Raw genomic sequence first — 26,150 nt, 5'->3', positions numbered from 1 at the left:
TAAATTTAATCGTATTTGAAGCGGTTAGTTGCCGCGAAATGGCAAAAAGCTCTTTGTGCGTATTTACAAGCCATCCATTTGCTTTATGAGACCATAGAAACACTTGGCCTATTGTTTTTAAAATTGTAAATATTCTTTATGCTTACTTTTTTCTATGCTTCTCCCCAAGAATGGTAACAAAGCCCGGACTCGACGAATTTAATTTTTTTTCGGCGAAAATGAGAAGTCATTGCTCCTTTGTTCTTTCAGTCCAGCTTTCTATTCCAAATTTTCTCAATGTTCTGGAAGCGAGGCAAAAACCTACCAATCACAGCGTTTAGTCTCTTGGCGCGGAAATTTGCTTTGTTTAGTTCTTCGCGCTGTAAAATAATTTCATTCATCCGCTTCGCTTGCTGGACGGATTTCGCTCCTCGTTTTCTCTTAAATTTTCCTCGTATTCGCTTGTGAAAATGTCTGCAATGAAAGACATTACCAATGTTAGCTCGAACACATCGCAGAACAGCCACGAAAGCTCGCCGGAGAGGGATATTTTCGTCTCTTTCGTCGCTCCAACCTCGAGGAAGCGAGGCGCTAGGCAAGCGAGCATGGAAAGATTTCTGCACAAGTCCGAAGCGCATGGAAATACTAGCAATGAAGAGGATAAGAGTGAAAGTGAAGGAGATGGAGAGACGAATTCAGTGTTTATGACTCCAGAGACGCCGAGTGAGACCCGGCCGAAAGTAAATCGTCCAAAGCGTAAGAAGCTTCGACTTGCAGGAAGCCCGCGAAACGAGACTCCATCGCCCGCTCTTTCTGTGACGCTAAACGGCTTGACCAAAGCGCAGTTGGTAGATTTGGTGAACACTTTAGTAGCAGAAAGACATCCAGATCTTGAACAGGTAGGGTATTTTTTAAAACGTTTGCAAAATAATCGGTGAATCGCAAGCAGAGCTTTAAATGCGAGCGACGCCATTTTAAAACAAAAGCGCTTAGCTGTAATTGTTATGTAGATTTGATTAAATGCTTTTTAAAAAACTTTGCGCTCCCGCTAATGATTTACCTTTTCTCTTAAAGGAATTGCGAGGCCTTATTCCTGAACCAGATCTTACAGAATTGGAAGAAAAGCTGAACTACCTGCAAAGAAATATTTACAAATCCTTTCCGAACACGCGTTTCGGTTCGTCGCGGGACGCATTCTGCTATCGCCGGGTCAATACACACCTCGCTGCATTCAAGGTGAGCAGATTTCGGCTGTGTATATTTTAATTATCGCTATTGCGAAATTTTATATGGCTTTTTCCAACGTTCGTTGTTACCAAAGTTATGCCTCCATAGCGGCTATGTTCGGCTATAGTGCAAAGAAAAGATATTTCACAGTTTCTCCCTACCCATCACTAGTTATGTCATAATGTGGCTTTCACTCAGTTGGTGGGGTTAGAAGCAGGCGGGGGGGGGGGGGGGGGGAGAGAATGGGGTTTGTGCTAAGTTTAAAGAGAATTAGTCTAAGAACCTTTCAGTTATAAATTATTAAAGGTTTTTATACATTTCAGTTTGACAATAATAATTAATCAATAATCTGAGGGCTCAAGTGCTGGGGTGATTTGATTGAATTGTAGACCAAGTCAAATATGTATCCCACATCGTGCAATGAAAGCGATTCCATCTATATCCACACACCCCGGATCCATGGGGTATATCAAAATCCCTCCTCCCCAAGAAAAAAGATCAAAGTGGTGATACCCCCTCTCAGAAATAACCTGATTTCTTAAACCCATCAAAAAAGCCCTCTTTTTTCCCTATCCCTACAGAAAATATAATTGAAAGATCAAAAAATGCCAAAGGAGCTGACCCCACAGAAATGACTTTCAAAGCCCCTTCAGAAAATCTGGTCAACAGGGGCCGGGGTGTGTGTATAAAATGGAATGGCCCTGAGGTGCAAGCAAAAGTGATCCTCCAGATCCCAGTTTTGTATTCTATGCAACTTTTCAACAAAGTCTCAACATCTTGAGAGGTTCCTTACAATCTGAAAATAACATAGATTAATGTTGTCATAAAAATTGCAGAAAGAGTGTGTAAACCAAGGTCAAACCTTGCTGGATTCACAACTGTGGGAGTCAACAGTCAACTATGTTCTGATGGCTTGGTCATTTGTGGATGGTATGCCAGACTGGGATAATCCGTCACACAACAAGAGCAAGGAGCAGTGCTTCAAAGGTCTTGCCGTTCAATGTAAAAAAGCCCTTATGAAGCTGAAGAGCAGCCTTTCAGAAGAAAAATGTGCAGATTTGTTAGAAAGGTAAATCAAGAAATATAGCATTTTGACATGACCTTTTTTAATGTACTTTAATTTTCATAAGGGTCCTATTTTTGTTCATTTCATAACTAATTTCTGATTTGCAAATCTTAAACTTTTACTTAAATCTTACATATAAGATAGTAAGAATTAACTGACTGCTTGAATATGGGGCTACAAATCTGTTTCAATTTCCCTGAACCACATGATTACATTTGAAAAGATCATACATGCAAGAGACAGCGGCATAGAGAAAGGTGTTACAGGTCTGTTTGAAGTTGATTTGCACTATCATAGAAAAAAATCTTTGTTTCTTCAAGGCTGTATGCTTGCCTGGCCCAAAGGTCTATGAAACAAAAATATGACAACAGTGGTAAAAAGCCCTTTTTAAGGATTTTCTCTCACAATTTGCAACACCCTCTGACAGTTTATTAATTTGACTTGATAAGAGATTATGCATCTTATGAACTGTGTTTGCACTCATACAAGTCAATTCAAATAATTTATGGTTTCTTTAATTTAAAGTAGTTACTTAAAATAACTCATTGTTTTTTGTCTTTACAGTATGAAGTCTGCATGTGAGCAAAACAACCAGTTACAACCATGTGTGGACCAGCTGACAGCGCTACAGTCAAAATTTTAGCTGATGTGTAGTCAGCAGACATTCAGCAGCGAAAGCTCTATATTTTTTTTTATGTCATTTAAGAGCAGCTGTCAATTTTGTATAGACAATATGTATATGTGCCCAAAATTTATAAGAAAATTAGTTGGGTATTTAAAATGTATTTTGGTTTCAATATTATATTGATTATTACAGATGTGAAGAATAGATTTTTATTTTCAAGTGATGGAGCACATTCGCTAGTATTGAAAATATATGAATGAGCTTACCAAGATATTTTTGTTAAAAAATTTGAAAAAAATATATTTGAAGTTTACGTTGATGCCTTGTTGTGCCTTTTAAAAACTACACATATAATTATTTGTTGAAAGGCCTTTAGTGGGCGTTTATTTTTGGAAAGGGACTTATTATCATGAAGGAGGGTTTTATTATCTTTATTATGATTGAATTTACATTTGGAAAGGATGTTACGCCTTTCAAATTTCAAGTTAATGCAAAACTCACTCGATGTAAAAATATGAAACCTTAAAACAAATTCTACAGTTGTCAAATGAACATTGCAAGTTTAGTACACTATAAAGACAATGCAAAATAGCTCTACAATAGGGGGCCTTAAGGTGGCTCGATCGGATTTTTGAGTGACGATACCTTTCAACTTTGAGCAACTTGTACGCCACCGTATACAATCCGACTGAAAATCGATCAGTACAGCTGTACTAAAGAAAGATGAAAGTTTCGAATGACATAAGTTTCATCGAAATCGGAGTAACCATAGCAACATAATGACGTCATCACCCATTTTACACGGGAACCAATTTTTTTGTAATAGAGGGATAATTTTGAAAAAAGGCTTCTAGATCTTGGACTTGACATAGTTTTCTCAACGTCTGCGAAATTTGAAGAATTTCTATGAGAGCGTTTTCGAGTAAATTTTGGATGAAGTTTTCAGGTGCTAAAATACAACAAAAATAAAACAGTCTTAAAACATTATTGAGAAAACGTTCACAAGGCCCGATCAAGTAACATTTTGGCCCTAAGTAAATCTTGTACTATCTAATTAACTTGGGAGAAAATCTTAGAGAAATCATTTCATTTGATTTCTTGAAACATCGGCTTGAATATGAGCTGGTAAACATTGCGCTGTTTTTCACCCTACATCGGATCGCTGCCTCATTATCTGTCTCCATTGTCTCAAGCCGTGTGCATTTCCAAATTCCAGTAGATCATGAATCACTAATTATTTTTAACTGGAGATTTTTGTGACATTTCTGCCTTGGCCTTAAAACTGTTAGGAAACTGAAGATAATACAAGTGCTTTATTAGCCTATTCCCCGTTGTTATTGTATTTTGGCTTGTTAAATTAGCTTGTTTCTGTACAGTTTTCGAAAAAAAGCGGCTGTTATACATATTAAAGATGTGCTGAAATTTGCAAATGCACGCGGCTTGAGACAATGGAGACAGATAATGAGGCAGGGATCCGATGTAGAGTGAAAAACAGCGCAATGTTTACCTGAATTAAGGCTTTAAATTAACTGCCTTAAAATGTTTCAATTATTTTGGAAATCAGACATTTCATTACATACTTATTCTTCTTTTTGACTGCCAAGTTTAAAAAAATTCTATAGAGCGCTTTTTATTTTGCGATCATTTTAGTAAGCGAAGGCCTTTTTTCGATAACACTTCATACCAGTTCATATTCAAGCCGATGTTTCAAGAAATCAAATGAAACGATTTCTCTAAGATTTTCTCCCAAGGTAATTAGATAGAACAAGATTCACTTAAGGCCAAAATGTTACTCAATCGGGCCTTGTGAACGTTTTCTCAATAATGTTTTAAGACTGCTTTGTTTTTGTTGTATTTTAGCACCTGAAAACTTCATCCAAAATTTTCTCGAAAACGCTCTCATAGAAATTCTTCAAATTTCGCAGACGTTGAGAAAACTATGTCAAGTCCAAGATCTAGAAGCCTTTTTCAAAATTATCCCTACATTACAAGAAAATCGGTCTCGTGTAAAATGGGTGGTGACGTCATTATGTTGCTATGGGTACTCCGATTTCGATGAAACTTATGTCATTCGAAACTTTCATCTTTCTTTAGTACAGCTGTACTGATCGATTTTCAGTCGGATTGTTTACGGTGGCGTACAAGTTGCTCAAAGTTGAAAGGTATCGTCACTCAAAAATCCGATCGAGCCACCTTAATCTGGGGGTCGCCCACTACCTCTCGGAACGAGTTAATTCATTGGTTCTTAAAACAATAGATAACAGGTGACAACAATGGCCCTATCCCTGAATAACAATAGAGGTAGTGTTTACAGCGGGCGAATGAAAATAGAGGTTCCAGAGAGGTAGTGTCTTACTGTAATCTGGAACCCACGTTTTCCATTTTTTGGTGTATGACAAGGTGAGATCTGGGTACAAAGTAAAGGGGGCTTTTCGCATCAAAGTTTTGGGAGGCTGAGTTTTAGAAGGGTTATTTTTTGGTGGGGGTAAGGGGGGGGGGGGAGGGAATAGAGTGTTGACAAAAGAACTTGACAGTATTCTTAACAATATTAAATCCACAGTTTTTATATGAAAGTAAACTAATTTCCAGAGGGGTTGAGAAGAAGATTAACTACAAAATTGTCAAATAAACCTGCAAATCTAAGTACACTAACGTTAACTACAAAATTGTCAAATAAACCTGCAAATCTAAGTACACTAACGACAAAATACAAAAAAGCTCTAACAGAGGGCCCAATCTGGAACCCAGATCTCCCACTTTGCAGTGTCAGAGTGACATGTGCAAGATAAAGAAGGCCTTTTGCATCAAAGTTTTGGGAGGCATGTTTGTTTTTTTGTGGGGGGTGGGGGAAGTATAAAAGCCACAGGTTTTTCTTGAGAAAGTATGAAGGTAAGCTGTAATTTCCAAAGGGGGGAAGATAAAATCCAAAAACCTTCTGTGCTGATACCGATGTAAAATATTCAGTCTATTTGTTGAGATTCTTAGTAAAATTATCTTATAACCTACATGTCTGTTACAAGCCTCCTTTACCATTTTTTTTTCTTTTTTGCCTGTTTGGCAATTTTCGTGTGGGGGAGAGTCCACTGAGCAATATGAGTGCAGATGTCAGATGACGTTTGCGCCCGCACTCACCTCAAACAGCGGATTTTTATCACGAACGCCTCATCGATCCCCTGGGCCTATGGGGAGGAGAGAGGAAAAACTTATTTTTCACGGGTGAAGGGTTGGACTAAAGATCCGCCGAACGTTTGGGGCAACTTTTGCCTTAAACAAGAGCCAATCTTGAACATAGAGACCATGCCTGCAGGAACCCCCCCCCCCCCCCCCCCCCCACTACTTCTAACTGTTTGTGGCCATTCTTTTTTATTTATACGCAAGGCCCACAATGAAAGAAAAATGCACGTGTACGCATGGAAAACAGCACGGCTGTGTGATTTCACTTGGTTTCACCAGAAAGGGTTTCTGGTTTCACCGTACCATTTACTCTCTGTTTCCCGCCCTTTCCTTAGTGGTTCTCGCCTCTGTGCTGTTTGTATTGCAAAATATTACGCAATTTTGCAAACGTTTTCTCAATTTTTCCCAGCCGTCCCGTATCAAAAACAAAACAAACAAACAAAACCTTTATTTAGACACGGTGGGATAAAAAGCTACATAGCTTGTGGGGTCGTGTATAAATAAAACATTAATACTAGTAGATAAAAACATTAAAACTATATTGAGGTAGAAAACGCTAAACTAATTGCTAAAAATAGATAAATTGCTAAAATTGTTACTATGATAACCTTAGGAATCCCGCTTCACACCCTCTCTTTCTGCTGTCTCCCGTACCCCTTTCCGCCCCCTATTCTCCTAGGCGTCCGCCCCTTGTTCCTCCTATAATTGGGATATATTTCATTCTATTATTTATATTTTTACTTTATATAGTGGCTTTTATTTGTCAAAATGCCTGTTTGTGCAGCTCCATTTTGTTCAAAGAGAGCTCAAAGAAATACAAAAAACAAGGAGTTTTTACTATTAAAATATTCCCGCCAAACTTCAGGCTGAGCTCTTTGACGTCATGCATACATTACCAGCTCCAAGATGGCGGCGTTCAGTTGTCGAGTTTGGGGAAAGATTTCATAGGGTTATAGCGCACGTTGGAGGCTGAAAGTTTGGTGAATGACATATCTTTGTGTAAACTTTTTATTAGCGTAAAGAAAATAAATGGCCATTCTGGAGTGAACTTCTCCTTTAAGGCGAGAAAACAGAGAGCGCGGGGGTTGATGGTTCTCTTCAGCAACAGGCCCACAACGCTAAGCGAACCGACGAACCGTGCACGACCACCTAAAAGGTAGACTGTTTTTTGAAACGGACAAGCTGATAAAATGATAAGCTATATTTATACTAAACGTAGGTGTGGTAGAGACAGCCGTTAGCCTGATTACAGCGTCAAATTGGGCGGAAACACGAGCAGTTGCAATTGTAGACCAGTTTCCCTTTCTGAGTAAAGACTGTTTAGTTTAAGGCTGTTTTTGAAACGGATAAGTTGTTAAAATGATAAGTAAACTGAACGTCGGCGTGGTAGCGCAGCTTATATTGATTACCAAGAGACAGCCGTGAGCCGGAAACACGAGGAGTTGTAGACCAGTTTCCATTTGTTTTTTAGGAAAGTCTGTTTTTGAAACGGATAATTAGCTGATAAAATGATAAGCTAACTGAACGTCAGCGTGGTAGCTTAATTACAAAGAGATAGCTGCGAGCCTGATTACAACGTCCAATTGGGCGGAAACAAGAGCAGTTGTACACCAGTTTCCATTTGTTTTTGAGGAAAGCCGGCTCGTACTAGGTGCAGCATGGAAATGTTGTGTTTCTAGAAGTGTTAAAATGAAAAGAAAATGTTGGGTTTTTAGTGAAGCAAAGTGTTATTTCCAAGGTGACTTTCGGTTAAGGGAAAATTGTTCTAGAAACATTTTAATTAACAGTTAAATTGTAAACAAAATACTAAACGTCGGCTTAGTGGTCTACTAAGTGATACTAAGAGATTGCTGAGGGCGATAAAACACGAATTATTGTCGGCCAAGTTTAAGTTGCCTCCCTACAGATACAAGCCATCAAAATTCGTATGTTCCATTTCAGTTTATTGCTGTCGTTGACTTAGAGACCGGGAAGCCAAAACATTTACAAAGTTTGAGAGTTTACGAGCACTGCTTGAAAAGTTGGGCTCAGTTGCCATAACTTTAAATCAACAGGTAACACATTTTGTTAATTAAAATAAGACTAAGACTTGGAATAATTACAAACTGATAAGAATCATATGTTATCTTAAAAGGAAAATGTTAAACAAAATGCTAAACGTGAGCTAAGTGGTCTACCTTGCAAAGAGATAGCTGAGGGCGATAAAACGTGAGTAATTGTCGGCCAATTGTCAGTTGCTTTTCTACAGTTTTATAAGTCAGGAAAATTCGTTTGTTCCATTTCAGTTTATCGCTATCGTTGAGGTGGAGACCACGGGAAAAATATAAATAAAAAAACAAAAACATTTACAAAGTTTGAGAGTTTACGAGGACTCCTTGAAAAGTTAGGCTCAGTTGCCATAACTTTAAATCAACAGGTAAGACATTTTGTAATTTTCAAATTACACTAAGACAGAATAATCACAAACTGATAAATATCACATTTTATCTTAAACTTGAACTTGAAGAAAATGTTAAACAAAATGCTAAACGTGGGCACGTTACAAAGAGATTGCTGAGGGCGATAAACCGTGAGTAATTGTCAGCCATTTTTTAATTGCTTTTCTACCTTTACAAGGAAAACACGTTTGTTCCATTTTAGTTTATCGTTATGTGATTAAGGCGGAGACCACGAGAAAGAAAATAAAAATAAAAAACATTAAGAAAGTTTGGAAGTTCACGAACACTGCTTGAAAAGTAGGGCTCCGTTACCACAACGTAAAATCAGCATGTAAGACATTTTACAAATTAAGATTCATTATGTTTTATTTATTTGTCTCTATTTAGAAGCTAGCTTAGCGTTGAAGAAGACATTAGCTCGAAAGATTTCTGAGAGCTGAGTGAAAACAAACTTGCGGAGAAGAACATTCTACAGCAGTCGGGAGCGGAAATTTGTAAAAGTGAGTTTTTTCGCTTTTCGTGGTCATGTTTTCTTTTTTACTGTCTAAAGCTATTCTTTTTTGTTCGTTTCTTTATCAAACGAACAAATTCAGAATTGTAAGTAGATTTTCTGTCCCATAGTCAAAGTTTCTGCACTAGTATTTTCGTTTGTGTTTACAATTGCAGAATATATTTGTCAGTTTTGCTTTCTGTTGAGAAAGAAGGATTGAATTATACTGCATCAGTAAGCCCTTGGGAACAACTAACCTAAAATAGTCGAAAGCGAAGTGTTTTAGCTGAATGAAGCTTAAAAATTTTTGTGTTCAGCTTAATTTTTAAAACGTTTTTTCTCTTATTAAAGTAAAGTTGAGAGAGAATCATGCTTAGAACACACCCACGGTTAAAGTTTGATTAAATAAAATTTCATTTCAGTCTCAGTTCATTTCCTCTCAAAAGGACAAATATTTACGGCACAGTATTATTCAATATTCTTTTTAAAACCAGCTAGGAATCACGTACTGTACAATCTGAATTCATTTCAGATGGATTCACTGCAATTTCATCTTGATTTCAAAACTGAAACATTTGAACATATATTTTAAATACATCTCAGGTTTTATTTGTCTAAAAATAATGAATTTTCAAACTCAGCCTAACAAATAAATTTTCAGCTTCTTATTAAAAAAATACAGACTATATTGTTGCAAAAAGTTTATGCTGCTATATTGAGCTCGTGAAACTGCTTTATGTGTATAAAAACACACTTTAAGTTTGTACTTCTTTAAATAAAATTGGCTTGGGAGACACAAAGAAGACCGTTGTAATGAGCTCACCATCATCATTCTTGTTGCTCAGCATGAAGAATTCACGCGTGGTACCGGTTTTAAAACAATGAAACTGTCGCCATTTTTTTTTTCAAGCAGAAACTACCCTTACAATATGCCTATTTTAATATTTTCACGGGGGTTTGGAAGTGGCGAAAAAAACATACAAAATTGGCGGGTAAAATGTTCCCGTGTAACTGTCGCAATATTTAATTTTACTGTAGCTACATGTAAATTAAAAATACGTATTGAGTTGTGGTTGAATAATATTAAGTTCTGCTATTATATTTACATTTATTATCTGTGGCCCAAATTCGGTTGAGATGAAAAGGAAATTCGAACTCCGGGATATTGGCTAAGCGCTAAAACAGCAAAAAATGACACCTGTGCTTAAATAAATGTCACGGATTTTAACCAGACTTTTGTAACAGCCAAAATTTATATTTTTGTCGCGGGAACCCTTAAATAATAGATCATTTTCATTAAAAATTGCTATATTAGAGCACTAAAACTGAAACGAGCATCTTTGCGCTGCGGATGGCTTGAATGGAAACGGATTGCAACTTGAAAAGGTAAGGCTTACTTTTTCAAGTTGTTTCCGCGCGTGTCCAAAAAAACGATATTTATAGCCGTAGCTTAATTTCTATCCGCAAATTAAGATAATATCTTCCTTTAGATGTTCAAAGATAGTGTTTTTCTTGGGTTAAGTTGTCTACCACTAATTTCAGAACAGTCAAGACGAAAAATGTGCGAAATCCCCGTGATAAGCTCCTTTAATTTATATATTTAGAATGTTCTGCAGTGGCGCTGGGTGAAAATTCGACACAAAGTTCTTTGCTATAACTCTGGACATTCGTTTTTGCTCTTTTTTTCAGTGAGGTTCAGCCGACGCAGTGTGCTATTATTGCTCATGATCAGCGTCACTAAACTGCTGATGTGCCACGGCCGCCATGTGACAGAAGACCAGACCTCCACGGGCACAGACACGGCTAAGTACGCCATTATATTTGACGTAAGCTCCAGCAGAACAAAGATGGAGATTTACAAGATCAATGTTGACTCACCCCCGCTGGATGTATCGGATGTGCACGAGTTAGACCCCTCCCCCAGTAAAGCCAAACCCGGCATCGCCAGCCTCGCTGGAAACCCGGCTGAAGTTGAAGGTTATCTGAAGCCTCTACTGGACTCAGCAAAGAAGACCATACCCGTAGAAAAACACGCGGCCACACCAATCTTCTTTCTAGCCACAGGAGGGATGCGCCTATTGAGTGAAGCCCAGTCAAACGCGATATTAGATGAAGTTAAAAAACTCTTTAATGATAAAAACAAATGCCCATTTAAGTTTGATTCTGACGACGCCAAAATTATTTCGGGTGCATTTGAAGGAATATACGCTTGGATTTCGGTCAATTTTTTGAAGGGGAATTTTATCCCTGGGAAATCTGCCTCCACTTATGGGATATTAGACCTGGGTGGGGCTTCCCATCAAAATACCTTTGAGTTTAGTGGCCCGGAGGGGACTTAACTATACCCTATGGTCGTTGGGGGCAAAAAATATCGTCTGTTTGTTAGGAGTTATCTTGGGTTCGGCATGGATCAAGCTCGCGCAAAATACCTTGAAATCATCTCGCAGGGCCCTTTAATAAACGGTGTCCTCAGAAGCCCTTGTCATCACAAAGGTTTTAAATACGAAATAACTATCAATGGGCAAATGATTACTTTTGTGGGGACTGCCTCTGTCCCAGTCTGTAGATCAATCATTCAAAAGACCTTTTTCTGTAAGACCAAAGACTGCCCGTTTCGTTACCAGCCCAGTCTACAGGGGGATTTTTTTGGGTTTTCTGGGATCTTTTATGCCGCGCGCGACGCTGGAATGTTATGCTCGGACTGCACCAAGCCCCTGTCAGCAGCCACGTTTGACGAAGGCTCGAAAAAATTTTGTGCCAAAAAATACGCAGATGTTAGCAGTAACCCGTACGCTAAAAATGTCTGTTTCGAGAGCAATTACGTTTATGAGCTTCTTGCAAAAGGTTACGGTTTGCCTGTTGATAAAACAATACTTGTTGGGAAAGAACTGGAAGAGTTTAGTTTGGGTTGGACCCTGGGAGCCATGTTGTACAACTCAGATCTACTGTGATACGAATGTAACCTGGGCTCGTTTCTCTTCGATAATTATAATAATTAGACTAGTGATATTGAAGAACAAAGACCAATCTGTCACAAACAGAACTTAACTTGTGGAAAAGAAATAAACTAAAGGATATACACATTTAGCACTGAAGCTGTTTTATAACTTAGCTCATATTAACCAAGAAGAAAAACTGTTTGGGAGAATCTCGACCAAGGTCGTGAGCCCTGTGGGGAGGGGGGACTCCTATATAAAAGGAGCGGGGATGCTCGTCGAAACTTTTGAAAAGAACCCTAAAAGAGACCAATCTGGGTGTGGCTCATGCGTTCTTGACCCCTAGTCGTGTTCAGCCCTAAACGAGACCATTGTAACTAAAAACATTGGCCTTTTGCCCGGAACACCCTAAGCGAGACCAAAAACCCGAAATTTACACCCCTAAGCGAGACGACCAGCATCCCCGTCCCTTTCATAAGCAAGCCACCCCCGGGAGGGTGTTGTCGTTTCGTTTCGCCGTTTCGGGTTTTAGTAATATATGTGACAAGATGACAACATAGGGAGCTCAAAGGAAACCTCAAAGGGATTATTTTTACCATAACATAACGCTTTAAATATTCTTTGCGGAACTTTCACTATCATGCAATTTATGCTTAGCCTGTCAAATGAATGTGGTAATTTGTTGGTTGAGTTTTTTGAACGCAAACTTCATCAAGCCAAAGAGACTCCTAATCCGGCCGAAAAAAGCACGAGACTGGCAGTGGCGTTAAGCCATAAGCCCTGTCTCCTGAAATCACATTCGAAGAGGAATTTAAAGAAACCCATGAAATTGTTTGATAATCAAAGGGCACGGAGTTTCTGAAATAGTGGTCTAAAACGCTTGTTCCTAGGAAGAATGAAGTCTGAGTATCGATAGCAGGGTTAGAACAACAAAAAGGACGCAGCTGTTGGAAAAGCGCTTAAATTTGAATCTAATGACTTAGCCATGTTAGCTGCTAACAAGTACGACCCACCATTACTGAGGTTTCACGAAGGGGCAGGGAAGGGGGGGGGGGTTTGGGGGGCCTGGGTTCTGGACTTAAATGAACATGGAATTTTTTAAGGGAACAAGAGATGTTATTGGATTATTTTGAGTAAAAAAGACTTATCCCTGTACTAATAACGGGAACTTTCCTAAAATACCTTGGGGAACCACTAAATTTACCGATAGCCAACATGAAATAAAAATGTCATTTTTAAAGCGATGAAGGGGGCATGATTCACCTCCAACCTCCCCTACCCTTTTCAGGTCCTGTGACGGGTTTGAATTTATGCGTTTTGTATGCATTTGTAACTTAAAAACAAAAGTCGGACACCTGTGAATTCCCAACACCAATGTTTATTTGTTCGACTTACATACTTGGCCGCCGTTTTTTAAATCTGCTAACAAGCACATACTGATATACAACTAAGATCTATTGTTCAGCATCATTCTTTGTTTGCGGTTTCTTATTTTTTAACAACAAATTTTCTACAGCTTCTTATTATAACGTTTTCAGTTTTTTTTTCTCACTGAACCAAAATATATCCCATGACTTTCTTGTGTACGGCTCCTCTATGGTAAACCACGTATCCACACGTGTTGGAATCTTCAGGATACCCTCCAGTACCGAACCCGATTCTGGAGTCACAGCTATTGCAATCATTTTCGTTGTTGCCAATGACACCGATTCTTGCTCTTGAAGCGCCAGCGCCGCATACGACATTGAACCCTTCCTTCTTACAGTTCGGCTGCAAAGAGGCCTGTGAACCAATCAGCGTCTTCCACGTGTTACGACCCAGAGAAGTGGCGATGTAATGCCCGTCAGCGATCATTGAGTACAAAGAGTCGGCCTGCTTGTAAATGACAATGAAGTTGAACTGTTTGCCGATCGTCATTGCAAGACAGATCTTGGAGAAGGGTGTGTTCCAGTAGCTCGGTAACTTGGTCTCATGATGGTCAAACCCAGTCCTTCCTCCTGGAAGATTGAAGTCGACCTTGTTGCTCCAGAGTTTGGAATCGTAATGAAAAGTTGTCTATTGAGAATAAAAATAAAAAAGCGCGAAATTAAAATCAAGTACTAGGCTTGCACTCAATCTGGTTAACGCATTTTTCTGAATTATCAATGTATGTATCTTTATATAGCTCTTTATAGGATAAAAAGTGTCATGTTTTACTATACCTTATAACCATCGATTTTCATGACCAGCGTCCATCCACCACCACCGCATGCTCCAAGGCCATGACTCGTCATGTGACAAAAAACAGGAACCTTCCCAGAGTCCATTTGGAGTAAGTAAGCTCTGTTCCCTTGAGACCTTATTATTAAAAAAAACAACGTGAAAGCTTTACATAGAACTTCAATTAATTAAGCGTTTTAAAGAAATAAAACTAAATAAATCAAAAGTAAACCACGTCTGTAGTGCAATGCTTTCCCCGCCACATTTCTTGATCTTCGACCCATGCAAGATTATTTCTGAATATTTAGAGCTTTATCCAAAAGCCTTTTTCTACAATAAAATGATTTTAAAACTTCATATGATAAAACAAGTTATTATAAAAAGTATGACAATGGACAAACTGCGGCGGCTAAAGATGAGGATTGTTCACGAATTTGAAATCGATATTTATATATATTTTTCAGAACTTGCTAAAAAATAAGTTCTTTAAGTTCTTTTTTTTCTTATTAACTCATTTACTGTCGTGATACTTTTGTGGCAACCCAATAATTAACTTACTTATGGTTCAGGTAAATGTCTTTGCACGACGCGAAGGGCGAACCTGTCGAAGATAAAAAGCAATTTTAAGCGAGAAACAAAACAGAGAAATTAAATCAAACAAGACACACAAGCTAAGTTTATACCAGATGCAGCGTTGGGCTTTCCACGAGATGTAGCGTTGACTACGTGAATAAGCTTCTGAAATTTTTTCTCCAAGGTTGTTTCAAGGGATTTGATGGCTTCCTTGATTTCCCGCGAATCTTGCGGAGTCGACCCGGGCGACCCTGTGTTGTTACCATCAACAGCTATAGTTAGGATCGCGATCACACAGAATAGTCGCAGAATAAACCCAGCGTTCAGAGTCGAGCACATCTTGAGTTATCTCTTTACAAATTACTCTCTAGTCCGATGGTTGATCAACAGTGTAGGTTACTGTGAAATGTTCGCATCCTTTTCTCATATTTACATTAGACGGTGCCGCCACTAAACAAGATACATTTTCCTGCCAGCACTTCACAACCAATCAGATTTCTCCACATTTTGTTTATTTCACGCTTAATTATTTTCAACTAATGGACTTCATTTTATTTTATCGTTTGATCGCCTTAGTTCTTTAATTTGTCATCTTTTTCCCTAGCCGTGAAGTGAATAGTTTTGTCGTGAAATTCAAACTGTGCTCGTATTATATAAACACTACTTCCGCTCGATAAATATAATGGCGTCACACCTTGTTAACTAAAGTGAAATTAAACAGCTATTCCGAAAGGACAAACGGCCAGCCAAACACATTGTTGTATATAATCATAAAAAGGTTGCAATTCGGCGGCTGATAAAAAAGCAAAATTTCCGATCTTTTTTTAAGAATAATTTCAACTTGTGCAGTCAAGCATTAATCTTATTGAATTAATTTTGTTTACTTCTTGACAGCGTTTAACAGTTTTAAAACACTTGCCCCGTAATTAAAATGAAGCTAGAGTCTTTTATCGCAAAAAGATCTAGAGTTTTGCGTCGAATTGGATTGTCGGAATCGAACTTAAAGACAAAAGGGTAAAAGGGTAAAATACTGTTTTTAAAATACGAAATGCCTAGAACATAGCAGAAATATTCAATGATAGTGTTTGATTAGAATATACAGTGCATTCTGCCCTGCCTGCGATGCATGTCCTCTTCAGCATATTTCATTTGAAGATTTCGCTGAAATTTTTCGCGCGGTCTTTCTCGTTCATGATAAGAACGGCCAGTCAACAGAAAACATGGTCGACACATTTCAATCCTCGGAGCGTTCCCTGCCGGCGCGTAATTTGATAAAATAATTTTGAGAAGTTGTGCGTATTAACTGGCAGAGGGCGAGCTACTTTTTTGGTCAAATCCGTCAATTCACCGAATCCGTATTACTTGAAAACTTCGTTTGGAATAGTTTCACTGCAACGGACAGTAGATGATTTTATTAATGCCATTTTTTTACATGACGTTTTCATTGCTTGTTTACCGACGAAGTCCGAACAAAGTGATCTGAACTTCGTTTAGTATGCACGAAACGAACTTCCTGACATGAAGAAACCGGGCCAAAATTCTCAACTAATCCGCGATTCGCAGTATTTTCGAATTCCGCGAATCTGCTCAATGTAACGCAAAATCCGCACTGTGCGCTTTTTAAGGCCAAATCCGTCTGTCCGCAAACGATCACACCCTCCTGGCAATAAAAACTCGCGACCAAAAACCGCTGCGCGATTCCGTGATAATTGTCATTGCTACTATAAAGGCGAAAGATCAAACGATTTCGGGTTTTACAAAAATGATAATTCAAACTTTTTTGTTTTGATTTTTTACAATGCAGATCGAATTGATTTTAGCTAATACTTGTGTCCATTTCACATTTAAAATAACACTTGCCCCGTAACTCTTAAATTAAAGTAGACTTCCCGTTAATCGTAGAAATAGTTTCGCATTTTTCCCTGTGTGAACAAAGATAATTATAGTTGCTGGATGCCAACTTGAAGACAGAGAATCTTTTGTAAAACACTGCCTAACAAACGGCTAACAAATTATAGCAGAAACATTCACTGATATCTTGTTTGATAAGAATGTTTTCTACTCTACCTGCGATGCCTTCTTCAGCACATTTTATTCGAAGATTTTGCTGCCATTTTTGAGCGGTCTTTTCAGTGCGTAAAACATGGCCGGAACAGTTCAATCCTTGGCTAATTCCTTGCACTTTGGTCAATTCATTTTGAGAAGTTGTACATTCCTGGTAGTAACTTGCGACACTGAAGCGCTGCGCGATTCCGCGATCCGCGATTCTTCGATAATGGACATTACTACTGGAAAGGCAAAAAAGTATAAACGGTTTGATGTGTCACAAAAAATGTTTATTCAAACTTTTTTGTTTTGACTACTTATCAGATACGGAACGGTGGATGGCATTGTCTAAAAATAAAACATGTTAAGATTAAATTTGTTGCTAAAAAAGGCACATGTAAGCGTGTCAATTTAGAGAACGAATGGTTATATACAATTGAGCAGAACCCAAGTGTAATAATGACTAATAATAATGCTGTTAACGAGATTCACAACGCGAAGTCAACAAGTCACTGAATATTGTCTGACGTTACGTCAGCGCTGACGTGGCGTTACCTCTATGTGCATGCGGCTGGCGAGTAGAAAACTTCCGGAGAGCAATTGGGCTGCCTTCTAATTGGATAAGCATAAAACGCTTTTGAATACAAGTAGAGGCAATAAGTACAACTCCGGTTTAGGAACCAAAAAAATAGCACTGATCTATGTTGTTACTGGAATATTTATAAGGCTTCAGAAATTATAGACACCACCCTCCGGACTCTCATCTGAAACGGGCAGGGATACTCTTTGTCTTTTGGGGGGGTTTAAATAATTATTTTAGTCAGATGACTTCGGATGTCCAGGACGGAACGCCTATGTTTTTATTCATCGAGGTATCTTTGTGGATTGTATGCAACGAAATAGATATAGATAGAAACACGCCTTCTTACTGCGTCGGTAGTTAACGTGAATCACAACATTTGATGAAATGTCTTAATCGTCATTTGAGATAGTCTGTCTGCTTCAAAATGTTATCTTTTAGAGGTCAAACAAAGCTTTAGCCGCGCCCAGACTGGTCTCTCTCCGACGGCAAAACAAACAAACAAACAAAACTTTTTAACGTTGCTCGCAGCGGTTTATTTTAACTCATTTTACAGTTTAGCTTTTATCAATTACAGAAACACTAAGTGTGAATTAATTAACGCCTGCTGCTCAGTTCAACATCTGTTCAAGCCTCTGTAACCCCAGAAGAATCTTGCCTTTACTTCTGCAAAACGATGCAAATATAAACAATACTTAGGAAGGACACAAATATGGCGTCTCCATACTGAGCTTTATAAATTTGCGTGGGAAGTTTCGGCAAATAACTCGCGAACGGTTCACCGCACAGACACGAGACTTTGATTATTTATTTATCTTCTATAATATTTGAAATTCATGGCTTCTGTAGTTGAATGGTTTCGAATTTATTTTTTGATTGCGTGACAGTGAAAACCAGCAATTGTCCAGAGACAACACGTTTCTGGAGCTTTAGCTGGTACAAGTCAAACGAAGTATGCTATTTTTGTGTGTGAAAAATTTGGTGTAATCGAAACCTTGAGGAAATCACATCGATGGCAGTGTTTTGCTTGCCAAGGGTTATTTACTTACTTTACCCCTAGCAATCTTCAAACGGTTCTTGGCATGGCGGAGGTTCTTGATAAAGTCGTCTTTTGAGGCTTTCGACCTAATTGGAAATGGTAAAAGATCACAGAAACGATTATGCAGAAGTTTATGAAGGAGATTAGTTACCTGTCTGCCACACTGACCAACTCCGGCAAAAAATGATTACTTGTATTTAAATTCTTTATGCTATTATATTAATATGTGTGGAGTGAAGATTTTAGCCTAATGGATAAGAATGGTCACAGATAGTGATGATTCTTATCTTAGTCGTGGTTACGGAGTTCCGTGTGAAGCACAATTCATCATAAGCCATTTCTAATCCGTCTAAAATTCTCAACCATAACCCGCCTTACACGAAGAAGGTATTCGTGTTATCGTTAAAGCTGGTTTATTAAGACTGTCGTTAAACAAGACGGAAAGTAATTACCACTGGCCAATCAGAACAAGCGCAACAGACACAGCGAACCAATCAGAACACGAAGCAAAAACATATCACGGGTGCCAAGCGCGGGAAAACCGTAACGGGTGCAAAGCGCGGGAAAACGCGCCTAAGCCAGGTAATGACTGACTCTGGTTTCCCCCCTGATTGGTTTGAACGAAGAGCATGTTTAGTGTGATTGGTTAAAGCACAACGCACGGGACGTTAAACCAATCGGAAAGCTTAGTAAACAGATGACTATCTCGACAGTTATCGAAAACCGGTCCATTACCTTATTCTCTTCTTCATTTCCATCGTTTATAAATGGTCCATTTTCATCGCGTGGGCCTGTTGGACCCGGTTCATCTTCATATTTAGGACGCTCCTTCTCTGTTTGAAACGCCATTGCGATTGAAATGAGCAAGATGAAGGTCAATGCAACACGCATTTTTACTGTAATCGTACTTTTGTTTCTGTAAAGAGAATGAATTGTCCTTTTAGTCCTGACGTCAAAATATTAATTCTCCCTGCAGATGGTTTTTCTCTTAATGATAAAAAGGTCGGCGTATTTCGGGTCTGAGGTTCAATAAGTCTGAGTTGTGAGTTTTCAAAACACAGAACTGCGATCTTTGAAAATTGATAATAAAAAGTGCGGTTAATAAAATGCTATAAAAATACAAATGATATATTTAATAATTGTCTTTCTTCCAGTTATCACACAGGCAGCCCAGGCGTGGTATGTGTTCAATGTGATATATAATTTGGCCGATTGCGTAAGTCTAGTTCAGCCGTTTGAGACAATGTATGAGAAAGCTTCGAAAATTGCTCTAAATACTACATATGTAAAGGAACTGAAATAAAAATGGCTTACCTCTTGTATTTCTTGCATTTTTTTGCCTTCTATGTGTTCCTAGGGTGGGATTTAGGCCATTTAAGCGATTTTCTCTTTCGACGGTTTAGCCTTCCCTAAAGAAATTCTTTAGGGAAGGCTAAACCGTCGAAAGAGAAAATCGCTTAAATGGCCTAAATCCCACCCTAGGAACACATAGAAGGCAAAAAAATGCAAGAAATACAAGAGGTAAGCCATTTTTATTTCAGTTCCTTTACATATGTAGTATTTAGAGCAATTTTCGAAGCTTTCTTATACATTGTCTCAAACGGCTGAACCAGACTTACGCAATCGGCCAAATTATATATCACATTGAACACATACCACGCCTGGGCTGCCTGTGGTTATCAAAATAGAAATTTGATAGAATTTCCGTCGATCGCATTGTCAAAACAGCCGCCATCTTGGATTTCAAAATTTTTCCAAAACGTCAGAAAACCACCCAAAATTACCGCAGAGTCCTCAAAATCAATAAAACTGTGCTTAAAAACCGTTAAACGGTGAAAGTAAATGCATTAAAGTTATTTTTCATTAATAGAAACATGAAAATTACAAATTTGGAAAAACATGCCTGTCAAAATGCCGTATCAAATTATTTCCAGATAAATTTTGGATAAACTCGCAAAGTTTGGCAGCGTTTGATTGAATCTTGAAAAAGTTATAAGCGTTCAAAGTCAGCGCGGGCACTTTCCGCCCCCCCCCCCCCCCCCCCCTTCCCCCCGGTCTGGATAGGGTTAACGAATACGTTGATTCGCTGCACGAGGATTGTTTATAGTTTGAAGGAAAAATTGGGTTCTGTTTATAGCCCAGTGTTTTGAATTTATTTTTTTGTCAGAGTCTATAAACTAACTGGTTCTAAAAACTAAAAGTTTAGGGTCTCGGCTTATAGCTGGGATCGGCTTATAGCCGAATAAATACGGTGCATGATATCAACATGCTTACATGTAATTACCAGCCGTAATATTGTATTAATCTCAGTTTTCTTAAAATAGACCAAAACTTAATTTTTCTGATGATATTATTATTTTGCCTAACCTTCAAGAAAAACAATTTGCAACCGATGGGAACTCTCTCACTTGGCCTTTCGGCCTGCTCTCGATGAGCAGCTAGATGACAATCAAACTAAAGCTGCGTTCACATTTAACCCGAAACATGTTTAGAATCACCTAAACATGCTTGTTATTGCATTGTTCACATTAGGTGCCAGTCTCAAACATGTTTCATGCCTGGTGTGTATGTGTATGCGGTTTCACGGTTCTTGCATAAATCTTTACACTTTATTTAACCGTAAAATATAGCTCGAAATTACAATAAAGTTTCCATTACATGTTTGTCTTTCTGCCTATTTTCAAGCCCTTCGATGAATTTGCGCTATCAGTCGGTAACAGAATATGTACTTATTGACTGAGTGGGAGGGCCGGACGGGAAAATATTTGGCTCGAGGTCAGGACGTACGGACCGAGCGCAGCGAGGTCCGTGCGTCCTGACCGAGAGCCAAATATTTTCCCGTCCGGCCCGACCTAACTCAGTCAATAAGCATTTTATCATATGACCTGACTGAATTTTTTTTTTCTTTCTATTCGTGGATACAGACGCGGCAGCCCGTTTCGCGCGCATTTTGAAAAGCCAATGGTAGCTCGTAATTTGTTTGGGAAGCCAGTAAAGTGCATTTGAACTGCCGATGTGCGTACAAAGTTTTTAAACTTCTGTTAAAATTGTCAACCAAATCTCCAAGTTTTAGCTCCATTCCAAGAAGATTTAAATCCGACTAAATGCCTCGTACATGATTGCAGTAAGTAGAAATTTCAAAGGAAACGTTTATGAAGGACTACAACAAAGAATTTGCACGACGTTTCGGCTAGTCTTGCTCGTCTCTCGGCGAAGACTGAATTTATCCTGATTGAACAACTTAGCGGCGTTTCTTCTGAGCCGAAATTCACAATTGGTTTGAACGAGAGGATTAATTAATTTTCCACCAAGAAGGATTTTGGATATTAAAAACAACATTAGATCTTAATCTACGAAACTACATAAAGACTTGGAACGGGATTGTACTGGCAGTTCAGGATTTTGCTTCGCTTCGTTTCCCTTCGGCTTCAAGTTGTTTTGTTTACCACGGATCATAGGATTCATGAACGTCTGCTGTTGCTGCTTAGTCCTTGAATTCGTTAGTTCCTCGACGATGTTGAGCTCTGCATTACAGTTGATGTCCAAATTGTGATTAAAATGCTTTGTGAAAACAAGCGGAAAACTGTGTCATTATCAGGTTAGTCGTAAACATGTACTCGCATTTTGTTTGTTGTGATTAAAAATTACGCAGCAGAAAGAGAAATTTGAGTTTACTTCGCTTTTGCATTTTGTCTTCAATGTTTATCATGACTTCAAACCAGGATACGTCTTTGTCCGATTATGTTGGTTTTTTTTGACGGCTTTTATTTCGATTTTATTGTTGTTGTCAGGAGTATTTCTTCATCAATTGGCAAGTTTAAACACGTTTTGTTTTCATTTTTGCGCCTGCAAACTACATCGCTTTCTAGATAGTAAAGTTTTGATAAACATGTTGGACATTCTTTGCCTTTTAGAAAAATCTTAACTATCATTTATCTAAATTCAAAGCTGTGGAATCATTTGGTTCCAATTCCGGCATCTCGCAGCAGTAGCGGGGCCGTACGCTTTTCTAGTGGGGCCGGACGGCTTTTTCCGGCCCTGCTAGAGCGAGGCGTACGGCCCTCATACGGGACTTTTTTTCATATGGTTTTCCAAGGAAATTGCGCGCGGGTCCGTACGGGTCATATGATAATTTGCAGAATTTGCGCTATCAGTCGGTAACAGAAGATTTTTATTTTGTAAACTTTGTTTTTGCATTGCAATGCTGCGCGCTTGAAGCCGCCGTCATAAACTTTCGTGGCGATATTCTGCCAAATATTCCTCTTTCTATCCATCACCGATAATTCATATTGTATCGCTTTATTAGCCCATATTTTAAATAAACATTTGGTCATATAGAAAGCCCAAATTTGAGGCTTTTGGGCACTCGCCTCCTCATCGCATGTCCGCCATTTTTAACTTGTTTAGTCTGATCATGATTGAAACTACCTCGTTAGGTAGTTTCAATCATGATGAGGCTTATCATGTTTCAATCATGATTCGCGCAATTCTTTATTTTCCAGTTGCCCATAATGTACTTTGTTTGCCCCCAGTGGTTTGCCCCCCAAATTTTGCATAAACGGACGAATTTTCAGCTCTACTATTTCATGGCGGTCTTTGTTTCTTGGATCATTTGAGTTAAGTATTTTTATTCCTTATGGGATTTTCGGAAAATTTTGATTTCGTTGTAATGTGTGACATCAATTGAGGAAGAAAAACCCAATTGTCTTGGTAACCATCTTGCGCCAAACCGTTTTTCGCTTACCCGTCAAGAGCTTAAGCTGTTATTGCAGAGATATTTGTCGAGATCACACGTACTGGCTGCCAAATACACGTCCAAATAGTCATATAAACTTATCGTTAACTTCGCTCTTTATTTCAAGTCTACTTGAACGAGTAGTTGTTGTACGTGCATGAGCAACTATGGCGAGATTGGAGTTTCTGCGCAACCCTGCCTCTTGCGCAAATCGTCACAACGCCACGTCATGCATCGAGCGCGCGCGCTGAGGAAACTTTCTAAACACATAGGGTGGGCAGCCTTTCCATTAACTGACTTCACTTGCAATTTGCTCTCTTAAATGGCAGGCGATCCCAAACTTTTTAACGGATCACTTTTGTTAACGATTATCTACGTTTTGCGAAAAAATGATAAAATCTATCGAGTAAAAGTCATTCGATTTTTTGCCCACTGATGTTCGTCTTCCGCTTATTAAGCTTTTCGTTTTGCCGTACGACGGTTTCAAATGCTTCTTTAAGGGTTAATTTTTACAAAAAGGATGGTACAAATCAAGGTAGTTTTCCAGACGCTGTATCTCCGAAACGAAGTCGGTGACTTCCCGCCCTTTTTTGCATTTCTGACAGAAGTAACTTATATAATTATAATCTATCGACTGGAAAATTTTCGAGCGAACGTCCTTAGCCCGAGAGACACGGTAAAGGCAATGCGCACAAAAAGCGTGCCTTAAATTTCGCATTTGTCACAATAGGAAAGATTTTTAAAAAAATTCCAAATCCATGACAAAAAAAAAGAAAACACCAAATATCCATATATTCTACTTTCTTGTTTTTTTTTAATGTTAGGGTTTATTTCAATAAATAATCAAAGTTCCAAGGGACCCTGAGAGATAAGATCACAAATAAAAACCATAACAACTGGTCGCTCTTCTCGACACGTATCTTATCTAATAATTCATCAAACAGAATTTAAAATGCCCTGGTTTACTTACTAACAGAATCCAAGGCGAAAAAATCGAAGTATAAAATATTTTTCATTGAGTTTAAAGATAGACGATTTCACTTAGTTTCTCTTCGGTTCGCCTTTCTATAAGTGAAATACATTTTAAATTCTTAAATTGTATTTTTCAAAACGAAAAGGAACGGTTTTTAATTTCACTAGGAACCATACTCATGAACTAATTTGCACGAAAAATCGAGCAACTATATTTTTTTGCTGTTAATACTGTACTGAAAACTAGCTTAAAACAGGACTCACCACAATGTGGGCTTCTCGTTTTGTTTTCTTCGTTCTTCTGCAGTAAGCCTTCCAGTTCTCTGTGGAAAACTGAATGTGATCTGTGGGTTTCTGCGATTTTTTGAGGGCCTAATTAGTAGCGACAAGATGTAAAATTGGCATCTGTCAGGTACGAAAATTGTGTTTAAGTGCTGGTTCGACAACTATCGAGACTGGCTGGCACCATTAATGAGAAATTGCATTCATCTTGGGTGGGCTAATTTAAAAAAGTACATCTCACTAGTATCAACGAAAGTTAAAAAAAAACATCCAGAGAACATGCTTTCTGGAACACAAATTTAAGGCTGATGTTTAAAAATAATGCTCGAACGTTCCGATTTTAAACAATTCGAATAAAATGCCGACAAAGACTTCGAAGGAAGGATGACGAAGCATGTTTATCAATTGTTACCCAGGGAGATAATTGGTCATGTTCAGGCATCTTCTGTTGGCATTTGAGTTTCAAAGAATACATATTATTCAAACGTATTTTAAGTTTAAATTGACATTAGCTGTTTCTTATTTTCTAAGTGCTTTTAAATTGTTACAAATTAAGGTGATGTTTACATGTACCGTAGTTGGTCACGTTTTGTATTATTGAAACTCAAATGTCAACAAACGATGCCTAAACATAACCGATTATCTTTTTAGGTAACACCTGATAAACCTGCTTTGTTATCCCTTCTTCGTTGTCTTCGTATTTTGTCTTTGTCGTCTTTTGTTTGAATTTGTTAATTTTTAAGCATTAGGGTGCGTTTCTTTGGGAAAATCCAAAATTGGATCATTGATCTCGATCACACGGATACTTTGCTCCAAAGAAGAAGAATCCGAAAACGGATTTTTTGCCATGACAACCCCGTAAACACATTTCGCACAGAACATGAAATATCAGCACAAATTTATTTTTCGTCGTGTATCCTAGCTAAAAAATTTAAGCATACAAAATCTTTTACAAAAAACACACGTCGAAGTAGATCTTCTTTAGCGTTAAGCACGTGGCGAGGCATCTGAGGCGAAGGTGAGCGAATGATCAGTGAAATTATGTGAAATTTAAAGGATAAACTTCCGTAGGCACAAAATGGCTGTTCTAAAAACTTGTATCCCGTTTAAAATGATACAATACCTATCTGAGTTACCGTTTCCTTTTATCGTGATATATTTTTGTATTTTGATCGAAAAAACTGCCTAAAACTTTCTGTATGGCAGTGTTTAAGGCGAACCTGTATTTTCACAGCAAAGACCGCTGGGCAAGGTACTTTTTTCGATCCTTTCCCAAAAAACGCACGGATCATGAATCCTAAAAATCCGGATTCGATATGATCTGATGTATCCACTCGAAGTGTGGATTCTTCAGATCATTGATCCAAATAATCCATTTTCGGATATAGGTAAAGAAACGCAAAATCCGTTTTTGGATCAAGAATCCGGATTTGGATTTTTCCCAAAAAACGCACCCTTAATTTCACTCTTAAAACCAGCCTTTCAATTATTTTCCGAAGTACGGGAATAACTGTTAGTATTCATTCATTCTCTGTCTGTCTAACATTTGTTGAAGTGTGGACTCGGTCTCAGTTTTTGTTGCAAGCAAAAATGATCGCTTTTCTTTTCGTGACTTGTAGCGGGTAAACAACTGGCGCTCGTGAATTTAAGTGCTATTTTAATTGGTCACGTTTTGTATTCTTCTTCTTACAAGATTTTGTCGGCTTTTAATTTGAATTGTTTAAAATCGCAACGTTCTAGTATTATTTCTATACATCAGCTTTAAATTTGTGTTCCGGAAAGCATGTTC

General features: G+C 38.3%; 2 protein-coding genes, 1 long non-coding RNA gene and 1 pseudogene across 6 annotated transcripts; 2 read left to right on the top strand and 2 right to left on the bottom strand.

Annotated features, from left to right (window-relative positions):
- The first annotated feature begins 138 nt into the window (after positions 1-138).
- On the top strand, positions 139-3,100 carry LOC144663967 (uncharacterized). Its single transcript, XM_078525065.1, has 4 exons — positions 139-878; positions 1,054-1,215; positions 2,043-2,275; positions 2,837-3,100. The coding sequence occupies exons 1-4, from the start codon at positions 450-452 to the stop codon at positions 2,913-2,915; spliced, it is 903 nt and encodes a 300-aa protein (XP_078381191.1). The 5' UTR covers positions 139-449; the 3' UTR covers positions 2,916-3,100.
- A 5,337-nt stretch (positions 3,101-8,437) lies between these two features.
- Positions 8,438-12,082, top strand: LOC144662337 (ectonucleoside triphosphate diphosphohydrolase 4-like; annotated as a pseudogene). Its single transcript, XR_013572428.1, has 3 exons — positions 8,438-8,487; positions 8,897-9,009; positions 10,689-12,082. The product of XR_013572428.1 is annotated as an ectonucleoside triphosphate diphosphohydrolase 4-like (transcript).
- Positions 12,083-13,299: 1,217 nt separating this feature from the next.
- Positions 13,300-15,360, bottom strand: LOC144662387 (putative skeletal organic matrix protein 5). The gene is made up of 4 exons (XM_078523182.1): positions 14,818-15,360; positions 14,693-14,735; positions 14,137-14,272; positions 13,300-13,990 (listed from the first exon to the last, which is right to left on the bottom strand). Exons 1-4 carry the CDS (start codon positions 15,044-15,046, stop codon positions 13,484-13,486), a joined length of 915 nt encoding a protein of 304 aa, XP_078379308.1. The 5' UTR covers positions 15,047-15,360; the 3' UTR covers positions 13,300-13,483.
- A 2,483-nt stretch (positions 15,361-17,843) lies between these two features.
- On the bottom strand, positions 17,844-24,436 carry LOC144664004 (uncharacterized). 3 transcript variants are annotated; one of them, XR_013572714.1, is made up of 5 exons: positions 24,344-24,421; positions 24,078-24,172; positions 19,108-19,288; positions 18,383-18,458; positions 17,844-17,999 (listed from the first exon to the last, which is right to left on the bottom strand). It is a non-coding gene; the product is annotated as an uncharacterized LOC144664004 (long non-coding RNA). The 3 variants fall into 3 exon arrangements; XR_013572715.1 differs by lacking the exon at positions 24,078-24,172 and having other exon boundaries at positions 18,365-18,458; positions 24,344-24,436; XR_013572713.1 differs by lacking the exon at positions 24,078-24,172 and having other exon boundaries at positions 24,344-24,436.
- Between the last annotated feature and the right edge of the window lie 1,714 nt (positions 24,437-26,150).

This window comes from Oculina patagonica, chromosome 8 (assembly GCF_052425735.1).
Source record: "Oculina patagonica isolate OP01 chromosome 8, crgOcupat, whole genome shotgun sequence".
Classification (NCBI taxonomy): Eukaryota; Metazoa; Cnidaria; class Anthozoa; order Scleractinia; family Oculinidae; genus Oculina; species Oculina patagonica.
Note: the sequence above shows the minus strand (reverse complement) of the source record. Positions and strands in the feature narration are given on the sequence as shown.